Source organism: Trematomus bernacchii, unplaced genomic scaffold, assembly GCF_902827165.1.
Source record: "Trematomus bernacchii unplaced genomic scaffold, fTreBer1.1, whole genome shotgun sequence".
NCBI lineage: Eukaryota > Metazoa > Chordata > Actinopteri > Perciformes > Nototheniidae > Trematomus > Trematomus bernacchii.
This window is the reverse complement of record NW_022987609.1, coordinates 3907196-3925445: the sequence shown is the minus strand read 5'-3', so window position 1 is coordinate 3925445 and position 18250 is coordinate 3907196. Positions and strand designations below refer to the sequence as shown.

At 40.2% G+C, this 18250-nt stretch overlaps 1 protein-coding gene and 1 non-coding gene across 2 annotated transcripts; both read right to left on the bottom strand.

Moving 5' to 3' along the window:
* Positions 1 to 7255: 7255 nt before the first annotated feature.
* ppdpfb (pancreatic progenitor cell differentiation and proliferation factor b) lies at positions 7256 to 13147 on the bottom strand. Its single transcript, XM_034131900.1, has 5 exons — positions 12930 to 13147; positions 11406 to 11501; positions 10448 to 10525; positions 8243 to 8336; positions 7256 to 7771 (listed from the first exon to the last, which is right to left on the bottom strand). The coding sequence occupies exons 2-5, from the start codon at positions 11458 to 11460 to the stop codon at positions 7663 to 7665; spliced, it is 336 nt and encodes a 111-aa protein (XP_033987791.1). The 5' UTR covers positions 11461 to 11501; positions 12930 to 13147; the 3' UTR covers positions 7256 to 7662.
* A 1244-nt stretch (positions 13148 to 14391) lies between these two features.
* On the bottom strand, positions 14392 to 14475 carry trnas-aga. Its single transcript has one exon. It is a non-coding gene; the product is annotated as a tRNA-Ser (tRNA).
* Between the last annotated feature and the right edge of the window lie 3775 nt (positions 14476 to 18250).

Here is an 18250-nt window from a genome sequence, read left to right as displayed (position 1 = left end):
ACAAAGCATTAATTCATGGTTTTTACTAACCGGTATCAGTATGTTGTTACTTCGGCATCATTTTGAAACGTGTATTACAATTAAATCACGGTCAAATATGTCCATCTTGTTGTAGTTGTTGCCCCCTTGCCAGCGACGCTCTCTCTAGTTTAGCATACTCAGCCCGACTCAGCCTCGTTGTCTCTGGCCCTAGACCCGCGATTTTATGAGGCCAGAAAAACTGTGAATTAGGACCCGCCGGCCGGTACTAGGCCAAGTGGAAACGCAACCAAAGACGGGCCGCTGACGTCACAGCCCTCTTAAACCGGGCTGCGGGCTGTAGTGGAAACGCGCCATAAGATACTAAAAAACTTGCTACGAACTCCTGCCCCGATACAAGACATATAAGAAATTCTCTTTTTAGATGGTTTTGTTTTCTAATAGAAAAAGAAGAAAGCCAGCTGTTCATTTCTGAATATTTGAAGTATCTAAAGTACAGAGGAAAAACAATATTTGACCTTTTTTTGGTTTTGTTTGTGTAAGTAACAATTTTGTGTTTGGCCAAATGGTTAAGCTTTACTTGTTGTTGTTTCACCCCACAGAAAACAGTTATTCATGGTTAATGTGAAAGTTCTTGTTTTTACTGTGTGTGAAAAAATAAGCATGTTTCCTCTTGCTCAGCAACAGCAGTAACAGTTTCCTTTAATTTGCACTCTGATCAGCACATTTTTGACAGTGACATTAACTAAGAACAGCAAGTTAAAGGTGGGGTATGTAATTTTGGAGAAACCAGCTCGTGCGCTAGAATTTGAAAATACACAGCCGGAAACAATCTGCCTCTTCCTTACAGAGCCCCTCCTCCAACACACACGAACGCACACATGACCAATGAGGGCACGAGATAAGTTTGTGCACAGATGGAAGGCTGACAGGCAGGTAGGCCATCCAGTTATTTTAGCCGGGCCGGCTAAAATGATTGGTTGTGCTTTTTACAGTACAACGGCTTCCACAGATGAATGTTTTTCATGTATTTATTGTCAAAGCATTTAATATATTCATTGCTATCGGGATGTTAAGAGCATTCCATGGAATATAACAAAAAGTGTTTCTGAAATAAATAACATACCCCACCTTTAAGCAACAGTTCCTTTTGGGATTCAACGTCCCCCTACATCAAATCAAAATCAGACTTTAACCTAAGCCCTTTAAAGTTTAAAGTTCTCGACATACATTCGACTGTATGCAGGAAATTGAAAGAAAAATGTATGATATGAAGCCGTTCATGTATGATAATGCAGTAAAATCAGTTATGAACTTTCTGTGAAATCATTGACGAATGATGGAGACATTTACAAAGCAGAAATACTAAATACTGTTCTGAATGTGAGGATGTTGTTTTTCTCGTTTTTGTATGATTATTGGAATTAATTTGGTTTTTGACTGTGGGTTCGAAACAACACATAATTCCAACTTGTTCCTAACCATAATAATAAACAACAATCAATTTATCATGAAATACCAAACTCAAAATAAGAATAATCATTCAATGCAGCTTTATTCATACACTGATTTGAACTATACTGTAAAGTACACAGGATGTAAAGGAAAGGTTGTGTAAGAGAGCCACTCAGAAGAGTCTGGCAACAAGTGATGGAGATCCACAAAGAGAGGACAAAAAATCTCCTCCTTCACTCCCACTTTTCAACAACCCACTGAGCACCCGCTGACCTGGAAAAAGTGCAGCGTGTGAGGACGAGCGGCCGCTTCGCTCTTCAAATGAGCCACAGAACAAACCCTCTGTTCAGCTTTTCCACACTGTCATGCAGAGGGGCCACTCGGCAGCATTGTTTGTCTTTCCTCTGTTTCATAGAGACACACAGGGAGACCGAAGAGTGAATAGGGAACAGCGGGGCTTAAACAAACCCATTTTACAGTCAGATGGGGAAATTGTTGTGTGAGGATTTGTGCTGCTCTAATGTCAGCAGAGAGATGTTTCTCCGCATGTCAGGATAACTACAGAGATAAAAGGAGTTTGTGGAGTTGTCCTTTTGGGTTAGTTTGTGTTTGCTTTCTGCCTTGCCATTACCCCTAATGTGAACATGGAGCAGGTGGGTCTTATGCCAAAAGAGTCAGAGGCATACATCTAATGTTAAACCTCACCTAGTAAAACTAGACAACCACAAAGGAGAACATTTAATGAACAAAAATGTAACTCTCAAACATGAGTTTTCTCATCTTTCCACTAAATCAACAGCTGGAAATAACCATAATGTTCATGCCAAATGACAGTGGTAGAAGAAATAATCACACTTTGTAGATAAATACATTTATAAACACTACAATGTAAATAAACGATGCAAAACCCTGCATTCAAAATCTAACTTCAAACAAAAACAGAACATAGAAGTACATTGTGTACTAATGAAAATCTATAATAATATATCATAATGTATTTATCTTGATCTGCAAAGTATCTAATGTAGTGGAGAAAAAAGGTTGTTCAAATTGGCTTCCGAAGTAAAGTAGAAGTAAAAAGTATCATGAAATGAAGGTACTGAAGGACAGCAGGCAGATTGGTTGATCATGTGGAAAATGGAGGTGGCCGTTACTTGTAGCCCTATTTGAAATTCATATTAAAATGAAGACCATTTATATGTATTTATATTGTTTTTTGCATAATTGATTGCACGTTAGTACATTTAGTTTATTTGCTTTGGATTTATTTGTAATTCTATAAATAAATACATTATTATAATTTGTATTAACATTGTAATATGTTTTTAGTACTGCTTTGACACAAGGATTGTATTATTGTCTTCAACGTGCATAACTAACCAATTATTGTTCATAAAAGTAATATCAAAATTGCACAGTGGCCTCCTTAAGCAACAACAAAAACAAGACATAAACCGCAAACAGAGGCCTGTACTACGAATCCAGTTCAACATACCCTGGATATGTTTGAGTTATCTGGCTTAACTAACCCAAAACAAACTGGTGTGGGGTCAGCGAGACAGCAAGACACCGCGGAACTCAGCCTGGGCACACACACAAACTCCCAGCCAGGCTGCGGGTGTGTGTGTGTTTCGGGCTGGGTTTCGCTGTGTCTCGCAGACGGCCACTGGGCTCACAGGGAGGGGGGGCAGGAGCTCCAACAAGCCGTTAAGGACAGAGAGTGAATACACATACTATACAGAGATGCTGTATGAGAAACCAATGTGAGTTTGGAAAAAGTGCACAATATAAATGTATTTTAGTATACCTCAACAATGGAATTATGATCAGTAGAAATGGACATGACATGGGACCTTTAACATTTTGGGTTACTTAATGTTACTTCATGTTAAGGCTAATAAAAATGACAAGGCTAAGGCTGTAATGCTAACTAACGTGCTTGCTACTAGCTAGGTAGCTAACTTGATCCAGCCACTCCTGGTCCTTTCATCAGACGGGAAGCGAAAGAACGAGCAAGACCCATTGCTGGTATGATTACAACCTGGTACTAAGCACACAGGCATCTTGTTAAAGTTATTTTAGCTATCTCTTATATTTAGTGGAGGAAAACAATTATGACATCACTTACGCGACTCTGGGATTTGTGGTCTTTCTAGTTGCGTATTTTCCATAGTCTTATATTTCAACAGTTTTACGACAAACTGTGACTTCTTTGACATGGAAATAATTTTTTAAGATTGACAAACATCATATGTGTAATTCATGGCACAATTCAAATGGGATCGAAAGATACGTTTTCTCTCGCCATTGACTTCAATACATAATTTTTCCTAAATAAGGTCCCATGAGTTCCACCGGAAAGGGAGGGACTTCGCCTCTTTATTAGCACAATCTGCTCCTACCTTAGTGAAAATAAGCTCTCCAGTTAAGTTGAACGTCTGGGCAGATTCACGGTGGTCTCAAACAGCACCGGATATTCAGACTTCCAGCTTTGCAGGAATGGTACATTACCATGTTAGCTAAAAATGCTACTGTGGCTAAATCCAACACAAAGTTAAGCCCTGAGCCTGTTTTTCAGCTTTCAGGCTCGAAAATGCCACTAACACAACAAAGACTATATCTTCCCTTCTAAAAGGGGTAAATTAATAATCTTTTTTCTCAAAGCAAGGTTACATCTGTGAGTTGGATGAAGAAGTGTCAGAAATCAATATAGATGTTTTTATTTTAAAATAAATAGGAGCGGGAGCCCCACCTCGGCCACGCTTCCTTTGGTTTACAGATGCATCTGACGCTGCAGAAAGCTGGTAGAAACCAGACGATGGTAGCTTTGGAAGTGAGTGCTTTTTGGATGCAGGCTGAGTGGCCAATACTGGTGCAGATCTCTTTCTAGAAGTTGAGGAATGTGAGGGTGAGGCAGGTGTGGCAGGTGTGGGCTGGGTGAAAGTAGGCAGTGGTGAAGCCATTTCATCTCCATCACTATGAAAAGAAATGTGGAAAAACAAAGACATTAGATTAATTCCTGTAATTCCTGTTTCCTTGGCAGTAAACATGCCATTTTGAGTGTGTGAATGCAATACATTTTGTGACTATAGACCCATTTCATCCTCATCTCCATCACTTTGAAAACAAATGTGGAAAAACAAAGACATTAGATTAATTCCTGTAATTCCTGTTTCCTTGGCAGTAAACATGCCATTGTGTGTGAATGCAATACATTTAGCGACTATAGATGAACACTGGCCAACCCTGTCTCCTAAAAATTATGTTCCCACAGAACTAAACTCCAACTAAATACGTTTATTTTCTACATATTTTTGCCATTTATTATCTTGCTTATAATAATGATAATAGTCATTTATAAATACCATTTTAGAGCACACATTTGAAATCGACGATCGGGCTCGATATATGGTTAAATTAAAATCAGTAGGCGAGGCTGTAATTTCCCCAGCTGTTACTCTCATGAGCAAGGCAGAAAATAATAGTTTTATTATAGCGCTGTATTATTATTTATTAACTATATGAATAATCGTACACCAAATAACTAAGTAATAGATAAAAACAGAGAGATTACATACCTTTCCCGTGGTGGAATTTCATCATCAGTCACAACGCTCCGGGTTCCGTTCTGGCTGCAAGAGATCCTCGTCGTCTGACTCAGAATCAACAGGTAACATATATGCATCGCTGTCAGCATTAGTCACCATTTCCATTGCCTGTAAAGTCGTAAGCATCTCTTTCCTGCGAGCCATTATTTGACAAAAGTCAAAGTATAGCAAAAGTCCTAAACGCCAATCTTGTAGTCTGCTCCGTTATCTGCTGTCCGCTCTGTGCGCTCTGGGTCCTGCTGCAATTCCTCTTGTTTACGTACTAAACACTGCGTAGATTGTGGTGCGTAATGGGTGTGCCGCTGGCATTCACAATTTATACTTTACGCAGGACCATATCTATGGAACCCATTGGTCGATTTGAGTGATTTACACCTTTCTCTTAACCATTAGATCCAATAGAATCCGATGGGCAGTTCCAAAATCCACGTAAACATTACCATTGCGGACGTAATAGAGAAGCAAACGAAGCACATCTGAAAGTACAAGCCTTGACTGCAAAACTTTATACCCAGTTTATTGCCATAAATATGATGATGTATTATCAGTAAAAAATTCTACGTGACACAGACACATTACCGCATAACCTTGAGCGGCGTTTTTATTCCGTTGAACACAACTTTTGATCACAAATCAAAAAAGGTAAGATGTAATTATTGTAATATTTTTGAAACCGGATGTTGTTTACTTTCTCTTTTCTGGCTGAAAGCTCCGCAAATTCGGGGTTGTACAGTGATGACACTACATGTATGGAATATGTGGAGTCTCAGCTTTAATCGGATATCTTGTTTGTGCAGTTACGATAAGTAATAAGGGCATTTTGAGAGTGAGTGCTGTGCAAAACTCCGTTAGCATTAGTTAGCATTTTTTCGCAAAATGCTAATTCAAAGGCTTGGTATTACTCTTGTGTTTCTTTTAGCTAAAAATGGTTCATATCTTCAGTTAGCTGAGATTCTTACCGTTAATCTGGTGCTACACATTAATAGTTTCATAAATTTAAGAAGCCCTGAGACATTGTCTAAAAAAAAAAAAGTGGGAGGGGTCCAATGGGGGGACCGCCGGGTTTAAGAGGTTAACAAAATCCTCCATCAATTAAAACATCCCGAAGATAACACCACCACCACAAGGCCACATTCTGTTGTTGCTTGTAGGTCCGTTTTTTATGATAGTCCTACAACAAGAGCGGTAGTAAGTAGTAAAAAGTGTTTACAACTGTATAATTAGCTAATTAGTGTGACCTGCAGCGGCTGCAGGTGTGCAACAAACAAATGCAGAGGGTGGAGTTTTGACACGTTTAAATACCCCGCCAGATTGAAAAGGTACGCTCCATTTGAGCAGCAGTGTGGACCGGCGGCGTATGTATGTTGTTGTACTGTTGAGGATATAGTGTTCTTGAGTTTTTACATTTTCTGTTATATCAACTGTAAAATTAGATAAATACAAAATATAATCATGATGTAGCAGTTAGCAATTACAATGATTGCAAACTTTATTAACTTCAGCATGAAAGAGTTGAACACATGAATGCATTCCTCATTAAAATCAAATAATATAATACTAATACTTTCAAATGTATACTATTTTAATCCTTTATTTCAGGATTTAATATATTTTACAAGAAATACTGGCAGAAAGGCTGACTGTTTTGTTATTGAGAGTGAATGTAATCATTCCAACATTAACATCAGTCATGTATTTCCTAAACATAAGATTCCCTAGATGTCTAAAAAAAATAACAAGGATGTGAGACATTTGCGAAGCAAACCGCATCTGAAAGTGTAAGCCAACAGGAGCAAGACCCCAGAAGTTGAAACCGGTACGTGCCGGAATGTTTTGTTTTTTCATCCACAGAGGCTGCTGGACTCAGTTTCCAGATGTGGTGTGTGTTTAGGCACCGAACTAAAAGTTACACAATCGCAGCCTCTGGGTTCACTGCGAGCACCAGTGTGTTCTCTCTCTGTGTGTTTACTTTGTTCCTGGAATAGCTCTTTATCGAGTACAAGTGAACCACTACCTGCCAAACACTGACTCTTCTACATACTGGTCCTTATCAGGCCATTTCAACCAACAGCTACGGGGACACCACTTATTATAATATTTAGGTATAAACAGAGTTCAAATCATGTTCTTAAAAAGGTCAGAGAAAGATGTGTGTGCTAAAAACGTCTGCTTTGTTGTTGTGTGTGAAAGAACAGAGACGTGAATCCAACACAGAACATTAGGCTGCAAGAGTCTACTTTATTGCATTTGCAATCACAGGGTGACAAAAGTGTAAAATGTTTAACAAAGGCAAGTGATGTGTATGCACCACACAGTGTGTATATGCAACACAGTATTACAAACACAGTACAAATGTAAAAAAAACACAAAAGGAGCTTATCAGTTGCATTATCGTCTTGTTTTTTTAATTTATTCTTTTCAATTCTTCTTTTTCTTGGTTGTCAATACAAAAACCACACGGTTACTGAAACAGAAGCAGCCTATGTCTACAATGAATTATAATAACAGAAAATAACTAATAATGTTGCTAACGGGACATCCTTCCGTCACCTAGCGTTGGTCATTGGTCCGATTTCCCCCCCCCCCCCCCCCCCATCGTGGATCAGAGTGAGCTGCAGGATCAGGAGGAGGTTCCTGCGTCTCTGCTCTCACTCACCTGCCGTTGCATCACCATCTCCCTGGCAACGCAGGTGATCTGACCATTGGTCACTGCACCTTGGACCCTCGCCCTGAGAGACAAAGATATTGTGAAACGCTATTCTTGATTCAGTATAACAGAAAGGGTGTGACTGTGTCAGACGGCTAAGGAGTGATTTGTTTACACAGGGACCGGTCTTAGCCTGTAGCCACTTCCAACTGCCAGCCAGGACAGGTATATTTTCTATGTCATGTATAAAGTAAAAGCTGAATACAGCGCAAAACTCTGCTTTACTGCCAGGTTCTACCAATCCGCCACTTACGGTATTGGATTGCGAAAACCCACTGCAAATATCATTTTCATGGACAACATCCTGTCAGGTTTTTTGGTAGCTTTATTTTACAAAATGTACAAATCTGTCTTGGACTTATCTGCAGCTCTAAATTGAAGCTCTACAAAGGTTTAAAAAGTGAGTGTACAGAGAATGATCAGGATTAAAATAAGCCTAAGGAGCAGTGGCAGCATTAGGAGATGAGTCAGCAGTGAGTGTGCGTATACTTACTTCTGCTGTGCCTCCTCAGTCAGTGGAGTCATCCCTGGCTGTTTCCCAAAGAAGAAACTGGACCACCAATGGCCAGAGTCCTGCTTAGGGAGTCCTGTGGAGGCCGATAATAAAGATACAGGTTTATACAGGGAACAAAGTATCTACTGTACATTGAATAAGGTCTTCATTATGAGCTGTACTAGAAATTGTTGCCACTTAATGAGAAAGCAGACTTAAAGGTCCCCTATTATACTGTTTTTCATCAATATATTATAGGTCTCAGATATATACAAAACATGTCTCTGAAGGGTTTGGCTCGAAACACCAAACAGATCATTGCAGCATTCCTCTGTTTTAAAAGTGCTGATTCACTGTCTTAACTTATTAAAGGTAGGGTAGGTACGTTTGAGAAACCGGCTCGAGATCGCTAGAATTTGAAAATACACAACCGGAGAAAATCTGCCACTTCCTTACAGAGCCCCTCCTCCAACACACACAAACGTGCACATGACCAATGAGGGCACGAGATAAGTTTGTGCACAGATGGAAGGCTGACAGGCAGGTAGGCCATCCAGTTATTTTAGCCGGGCCGGCTAAAATGATTGGTCGTGCTTTTTACAGTACTACGGCTTCCACAGATGACATTTTTTTATGGATTTTTTGTCAAAGCACTTAAGATATTCATTGCTATCGGGATGTTAAGAGCATTCCATGGAATATGACAAAAAGTGTATCTCGAGCCGGTTTCTCAAACTTACCTACCCTACCTTTAAGCGTAAGAATGTAGACTACTGTGTGTGTTTGAGTTGAGTGTGTTTCATCAGCTACACTGAGTGAGCCATGACTCGGGTTTCCCCCCCCTCTCAAGCCTTGTGACAGACTGCGGCACATTGGGTAGTGACTGAACAGCTGAATTTGCATACAGGCAGTTAAAGTTATACTACAACTGCTGTGTGTCATAATGAACTTCTAGGTCAAATTCTCAAAGTGGTGTCACTTAAGGACAAATACTTCCTAATTATACCAAGCAAACCAGGCAAATCCTCTAATCAAGTAACACATGTAAACTACTAAGCAATCTAAAAGACATCTTTAACTATGTTTTAAAGATGTTTCTGGATATAAATAGTGCCTATTCTTTACCAATAGAGCTATGATTTCACAGCTAAGGAAAAAAACAGTTTGTAAAACGTACTCAACAAGCAGGAATGAAAGGTATGTGCACTCCACTCTCCATGTACACACATATTTCCCCTTTCACCTACTTTGATTTGCATTGCATGTGTATCCATGTCGCTGTGTACAAATATTCCCTGACACCATTAAAAATCTGACATAGCTATTAAATCAGGAATGGCAACTGAAAACCATGAGCCAGCACTTCTCGGTCAGAGCAGATGGTTTTTACCTCAAGCTACACTGAGACGCTGATCCAGAATTAGAGATGAAGATATGAACTGATGCTGAGGGTTATATTGGTGTATAAGGGGGCGAAAGAAAACGTGCCTGGTGCAGTTATTTTATTAATACTGACATCTGAATCCTATCCAGAACCAATGGGAAATGGGAGTTGCAGGGTTTCTAATCCCTTAGTGAAAAATCATGATTGACAATGACTTGCTGCTAAATTAGACAAAGCCAGATCAAACCTGAACTAGTTTATGCACGATGACTCAACAATAGTAGCTCTGTGTGGTCTGAGCAACAGCTGACTCAACCTCAGCAATGCTTTGAGACATACCCTGCCTGCCATGTTACCTGAAGGGTAAGCAGTGTGATGTGGATTGAGTATTGTCACTATAGTTTAAGTTAAGATTGTTGCTCTAACTGCAGATAGATATTCGCTCAGACACATCTGGATCCTAAACAGAGACACACGTCGCTTCTCTTGAAAGGAACAAACTGTTCTTTCCAAAATCACAGCCGTTAAAGTGCATCACTCTTTTTTATTTTGTAGCAGCTGTATGTTGATTCAGAGTATATTTAACCAACGATTGTTTTGTTGGTTTACTGCTAATAAACCAGTTATGTGAAGAATGTTCTTTGAAAATGTAAATCATGTGATTTACATTTTAAAGGGTTTAAAAGGACTGAGTTTTAACTTCTCTCAGGGGTCCAAATTCTGTTTCCACACTGACGCGCATTAAGTTATGCAGGGAAACTGTTTTCCCTAGCGTTAATACTAAGACAATTTAAGAAATGTTCAAGGATAGTAACACACACCTGGATGGTGAGGGATGACCTCTCCACTGTACTCCGAACTGCCGCAAGAGCTGCTACTGGATGTAGAGCCGATGCGCCCTGAAAGAGGAGAAAAATAGTGTTTAGCTTAATCACAGGGAGTCAACCAAACTAAAAAAGTAGAAAGTTAAATAATTCCAAATTCATTATCCAAGGATTGCAATGGACGGTTACTTATTTTACCCACAGGGAAAACGTAATGTACTTGCATAATATCTACCCGTTCCCTTAAGAGTGGTGGGGCGTTCACATGGACACGAAAATTAAAAATCCTCTCGTTATATAACCGCAGCCCGAGGGGCCACTCTATGGTTGTAATGTAAGCTTTTGATTTGATTTACTAAGACAGGTTACAAGTCTATTTGGCACTCTGAGGAACCTAAACCAAACCCAACTATAGAGGCCACCACCATCCCATATTCTGAAGAAAAATATGTGATCTCTAATGACTCAAGACATTGGGAAACAACACAGGAAGGGTGTAACCTTGAAATAAAAAACCTACTGCAACTTCCCCTTGAAGCACTAATCAAAATATATCTGGTTTTACATTCAAGCTTGAAAGGATCATTACTAAACCCATGCAGGGTGGGACTTTATTTCACTTGCAAGGATAACCCATTAGCTACTCTTAACGCATGTTCAAACGTGAGTACAAACAACGGTTATGACACTAATGCTACAAGTATTAAAAACGTTACTCAGAGAACCAGATTATTTCCCACTGAGTATGGCCCGAATATACTAGTCCTCTTTTATACAGAGAAACCCAAGGTGACTCATTACATCTCAAATGTTAACCCTTTAAAGAACGGTAGCTAGTAGGAATATAAAGTCAATCTTACGGCAGACTCAGAGTTAGTCACCAGACAGGAGGAGGGAGTCAGTTGTGAACATCTGCATTGGTGTGATAAGGGAATAAAAAAAAGGAGAGACTCACTTCGATAGTAATCAGTGGTGGCCACGAGAGAACCGCCTGCTGGAATAGATGCCATTCTACTGTAGTTGGTCGCTGTACGCTGTGCTGGATGGAAACCTGGGGAGGAAAAACAGTATGATCAACACCAGACAGCAATACATGGAAGAATATCCACAGCCAGAGGTTCAAAACAGGAAGAATGATGGTTTCAAATCACTACAAGGGATGCAACTAATTATTATTATTAAGCTATATGTCATTATCTTGTCTAATCATATATAATGAACCAGTTGTAAAAATATGGGCTTAACTTAACGTTGTTGTGTGTCTATCCCTTTCTTAATGAATTGAGTAACAAGGAAAAAAATAACAAGGATGTGAGACATTTGCGAAGCAAACCGCATCTGAAAGTGTAAGCCAACAGGAGCAAGACCCCAGAAGTTGAAACCGGTATGTGCCGGAATGTTTTGTTTTTTCATCCACAGAGGCTGCTGGAGGAGGAAAAACAGTATGTTGTTGTGTGTCTATCCCTTCCTTAATGAATTGAGTAATTGTAAAGTCTATAAACTGCTGGAAAATGATAAATCAGAAAAATGCCTTTTTAATTATTCCATTGTCTTGTTCTGTCCAACCAAGGGAACAAAATCCATAAGAATTGTGATACATATATAAAAACTGTGTATTTTTCTTTATTTTAAATCTCTTCTAATGTAATAAACTGTTTGTCTATGTGTTTACGGTAAAGGGACTACATCAACAGGCACATGTTTGGCTGTTTTGCTTGATAAATGACTTCAACATATAATATCAAAATAGCATTTTGGATATTAGTCAATCGTCAAACACTTAATCAACTGGCGTTAATCCCTTCAGCGCTGATGACACAAAGGAACATGTGACCCATACAAAAGAGAAAAACATTCTGGACTCCAGCTGTGATGGATGTAAAAAAAAAACAGACACACCCGAGGCTCCAAACATGAACATCCACACACATTAAAACAAAATGCACATTAACTGCTCTTGTCTGAAGGACATTGTACATCGTTTATACAAACAGAATTCTTTGTTTCCTCCTCGCTGGAACATCACGTTCACATCTACACTACAATGACGTCAGCCCATGTTTTGCAGGGGTCTTGTTTACATTAGACTGTTAATGCAGAAAACCGACCTTTTTATGTAAAGCAGAGAATATGAGTGCTTAGTAAAGTCTGTCTTGAAGAGTGTAAATGAACAAAGCAAAAACAGATGGACCCTTTCTTTCACACTGAGGAAATGTTGTCTCGATACGAAGACAAAAACCAAATCATAACAGTGATGTTGACATTCAAACTGAGGGTCGACACGACGACAACATCAGTAATAAGACTTTTAGTAGCCTATGCTATGAATGAGAAAATACTACATACATAACATGCATTTTTTTTTTTAAAACAAAGCAGAGATTCTGCAACAGATCATAACAAACTAGCCTAGCATCGCTAGCTCGCCCACCACCAAAAACAGTGTTACCACCATTTTATAACCCGGGGAAACCCTCACCTTTTTAGGAACCCAAACGTTCTTGATGTTCAGTAGCACCCAATTCAACTCAGTCGGCAAGGCTGGGGGAGTAAACGCTAGGCGACGAGGCCCATTTGAAAATAAGTGTTGGTTAAATGTAACCCTCCAAGGTCCGAGCAGAGATCAACGGATTGTTGTTGGCATAAACGGTCATCTCGTGGTTTTATAGAGAGACGGGCGGTGACGTCACATCATTCAGGGGGCGGGGCGTGTTCAACAACAGCCCATGTGTTGCACAGGGATTGCACCATGAAGTGTACATGTGATATACATCCACGCTACACTCAATACTGTAGAAACGTTTAAACACAACAATTCAAAGTATTTTATATTACAACAAAAAAAGCCACAGTGGTGGAATATAGGGTTAATTTACTCAGGTATATTAAAGATTCAAAGGCTTTATATTGTCATATGCACAGTAGCTACAGTGTAGATATTGACATGAACATCTTAAGACCTAGGCTCCTTCAACAATGCAACATAAGTATATATAACAAATAATGAATAAATGAAATAAAGTAGAAGTAAGTAGAGTAGAACAGACCAGAAATTGAACAAAATAGTTGCAAGTGAGCAATGTGCACAAGTAAACTATATACATGTAAAATATATGAATATGAGTTAAAAACAGAATGTTAAATTAATTACTGTACTGAACTTGGTACAAATGTTCAGTACTAATCATTTTAATTGTATCGTTACTTTATGTAGCTTACTTCTTGTATGGTTTTCTTTATTTTTTCAATTTTTCTGTACTTATTTATTTCCTCAATAGCCTATAGGCTAATTTTTATTTAATCTCTTTACTCACTTTAAAAAATGACACTTGCATTTTCCGGTGGGGATTAATAAAGGTTTATTTTATAATATTTGTAGCCTTTATTTTTATAATATTTGTAGCATACCTCATTGGAGTGTTGGTTGTTTTTGTTAAAGGATAGGGGTTATAGGGTAAAGTTCAAAAAGAAGATTAATTTCAGTGACTTTTAAAGTGTGATACTGTTATAGTCACTAGTATATCACAAACCACAGTGAGCATGACCCAGAGAAAACACACACCGTAATAAAAGCTCCCTCTGGTGGTAAAATCTACGAAATGCATCTAATTTAAAATGTAATACAGCAGATTGAAGGAAGCATACACGTGTCGTTTTTCTATGTTGTTTGCAAATTCATGTTTACAATCATCTTTTGTCAGTTTCAAGTTTCAGCACATAAAATAATAGATAATAGGTTTCAGGCTCCCACTAACATGCGAAATATTTACAATATGAATATCAGTTATCTGTACCCAATAACCAAACGAAACTTAAAATGTACATTTGTTGATTGTCATGTCTACTCTATGAAATCATACTTATCTGTCTTTGTGTATTGTAGAAATGATTTGCAACACATTGACCTAACAGTATCTGGTCAAAGTAAAGCCAAAACGATATTCGTTGTCGGCAGGATTTGAACCTGTGCGGGGAGACCCCAATGGATTTCTAGTCCATCGCCTTAACCACTCGGCCAAAAATGGGGCAAAAGGGACTGCTAGGGTGGGGGAAAGAAAAGGAAAAGAAGGGGGGAAAAGGAGGGGGGGAAAGGAGGGGGAAGAAAGAAAGAAAAAAGGAGACTTTATAGTACTCGAAGGCCAATAAACCCATGTCATTTTCATTAATTTTCACCCATTTACAAAATGTTTTAACTTTTAGCAGCATAGAAAAATAAAAACACAAGTAAACGTATGCTTTCCCATATTATTTGTTATTATTTCTGCTGAAACTGAAACATTCACAATCAAATTGATTGCAGCTCTAAACTTCACTGCTTGTCTAGAGAGCCTTTCCATTCTGCTATGGTCTGTCCAGATGCTGGACAGTACCATTTACCCTTAAGCTGGGTATGGCCAGTGTTCTTTCTTTTAGACTGACCACAGGTTTTGCACTGGTAGTGGTAGTCCTCTTTAATGTTTCGCTTCTTCGGTGGCTCCCCTCTTGCCGCAAGCACCTGGTCCTCTATTGCTGACTTTTCATGCCGCCATTTCCTGTACCTATTTAGGTCGACAGGTGATTTGTCGACTGAGGAATGCTGAGGAATAGGGGATGGTACTTGCTGGTATGGGGTTGAAGCAAGAAATGCGGGTGGCGGCATAGGGTACTGCCATGAGTCAGGAGTTAGTGCTGGAGGCATGGGGTACTGCCATGAGTCAGGAGTTAGTGCTGGAGGCATGGGGTACTGCCATGAGGCAGGAGTTAGTGCTGGAGGCATGGGGTACTGCCAAAATGCAGGAGATGGGGCTTGTGGAAGGTGACCCTGCGTGTGCGAAGATGAAGCAGGAGAGGGGCCTGGAGGCATGGAGTACTGCCAAAATGCAGGAGATGGGGCTTGTGGAAGGTGACCCTGCGTGTGCGAAGATGAAGCAGGAGAGGGGCCTGGAGGCATGGGGTACTGCCAAAATTCAGGAGATGGGGCTTGTGGAAGGTGACCCTGCGTGTGCGAAGATGAAGCAGGAGAGGGGCCTGGAGGCATGGGGTACTGCCAAAATTCAGGAGATGGGGCTTGTGGAAGGTGACTCTGTGTGTGCGAGGATGAAGCAGAAGAACTAGGCCATGCATTAAACCCTCCAGGGTGACAGTCCTGTGCTGAGTCAGCTCTGGCACTGTGGCGCTGGCGTATCAATGCCTCACCCTCCCTATTTTCAGGCTCCTGGATTTCTAGGCTAACATGTCCGTGCTGCACAGGTTCAGTAGGGAGCTCCCTTGGTAATGGCAAGGAATCCTCAGCTGCCGTTGCCTTTTCGGGAAGCTGCACTCCTTGGAGCAATGAGTCCCGACCGGTTCTTTTTTGTCTTTCGTGTAACCTAAAGAAATACAAAATATTGATCATTTCATACAAAGTGAATCCATCTAAAGTGCAGCTGTTAAAGAGAATGTAGCCAAAATATCTTACCAACAAGACACACTGGTGTTGTTTATAGTAACAAGAACCAAGTCAGTCTGCTCCTGTATGACGAGGCTGTCTTCCAGCAGTTGTTTTATGTGGACGTACGATTTCACTATAGACTGTGGAATAGGCAAGGTTTTACCCTTGCTGTCTTTTGGTCTGTTTCTTGCAAGCTCAAACTCTTTCAAAAGCCTGAGTGAAACACATTCACATATCCGGCTGGCATCAGGTCTCAGAGCAGCCTGACCATGGGTCATGAATAGTCTGTGAAGGAAAAAGAAAATATATAAATATTTTATGGATACAACCCCACTTCACAAATTGACTATACCAGTTAATTTGTCTGAATCCATTACTAAGAGTCTAAAATGCTGTGAGGGTTAGACATACAAAACAGCTACTTACAATAACAATAATGACAATTAAGATATATGTGAATTATGTAATGTGTGCATCCACTATAAGTCAGTTCACCTTTCAGCTGCTTGTTGGCCTGGCGCAGAGCCACTTCGTTTCCTGGAAGCTCTCCATGGTCCAGACAAGGTTTTTTTTTTGGACTTCAGGCTATAAGTTGTGGGTTGCTTATCCATTTGATGTAGCTTTGAATACAGCCTCACAATCTCATCCGTCTCGCCTACTGACAATGCCGTTATTGTTCTGTTAAGTTGAACAAGATACTTGGCCAAGTCATCCACAGCCTCCCATCCCTCAACACCTCTAGAATCATAGCGGGTATTCTGAAAAATGAACAACCATTGACAAATGATTAATAAATGGTCACATGACCTGAGCCGATGTCCTGGGCGCAGAGAAGTTTTTGTCAGAAGTACACATCTGGCAGGACTGTGAGACATCATCGTGCTATAAGCACACAACACCAATTGACTATTTGAGACTTAATGAAACAAGTTATTCGTAGCATGTGCGGAGCAATAATTAATCCTGAAGAATTTCAAAACAATGTGATTTTACAATTGGTCAGATTACCTGAGAGGTTGTGTAAGTGGACGCGTCGGGTGAGTCAGCAGGAAGAGAAATACTCTGAGTGGATTCAGGCCGGGGCTCTTCAGGTGGGCTCTCAGCTGCATCACTTTGGGGGGATAGTGCCAACGACTGTACAGCCGTACCGGCCATGAGAGACAAACAGTTGAGTAAAAATATCCTTGAAATTGATATTGCCATAAAAATGTATCTAAATGCATGCAACACAAAAAGACAAATGTAACCTATGCGATAAAAACATAATTCAAAGCATGTATGTTCTTCTAGAATTCATATGCCAGGACAATAAAACAATAATCAGATTACCTGAGATGATGTGTGAGGTGATGTGTTGGGAGATACAGGGAACGGAAAAGCACCGCGGGGTGCTGAAGTGTCCACTTCCGAGGGGCGCTGACTGAGGATCTCCACTGCATCACTAATTGTGATGTCAAGGCACTCCTCCTCCTGAACTTCAACCTGGCGGTCTGGAAGAATGGTGCCAAGTTCACTGTGACGTTGTGGACCCAGCAGATCTCCTCTGTCAGACTGAGCCAGCAAATATTCCACAGCAATACGCTCACCTGCCATAAAATAAGAAAATGTTTCAATTTGGAGGAATAGACAAGTTGCTACTAGAAAGAACAAGAAAAGAAAGGCCTAGTTGCAGAGAAAATGGGGTGTCCTGAAGTGACTTACCAGTGGGTTTCCCAGGGGGGATGAATTCTGGTAGTAGCGCACAACCAAGAACTCGCTTGCTGAGGGCATTTAAATTACTCTTCAGTTGGACATCGTAGATCCTCGTTTGTGAAGCACCACTCACATGTACAGCTGCATGGGCTCGATTCATGTTCCATCTGGAACTCCCTTCAAGCATGTACATTTGCGTGTGCATCGCATTAGATCTCCAGCCTTAAAAAAAGCAAAACATTTTAAATATAATTTGCATTTATGAAGCGATGATACACCTTTCCCCATGTGTGCAATCTATCATACACTTGAGACTGTTGTTATGACAATTCAAAAGCAGAATTTTTTATATATATTATTTTTACCCGGGATGAAGGTGTTCTGATGCCGATGGAAGCTCTCCACAGAAGAGGAACCTCTGCCACATCTTAGGACATCCAGAACCTTACTGCCCTTTTGTAGACCTGATCCAACTTTTGTGTACAGTTCCACACCAGGGGGATCCTGAATGCATGGCAAATGTTTTTGTTGAACCTCCCACACACGTGCCATGCTCTCAGGATTGATAAGCCGCAAACCTGATGTGTCAGTGAGCTCCCACATTGATTTGAGCAAATCTTGGATGAGGGCACGGCTTTCCTCTATCCCACGAGTTCTCCTCCTGCAGTGTTTCGCCAGTTCGCTGGAGGTGATGTTGG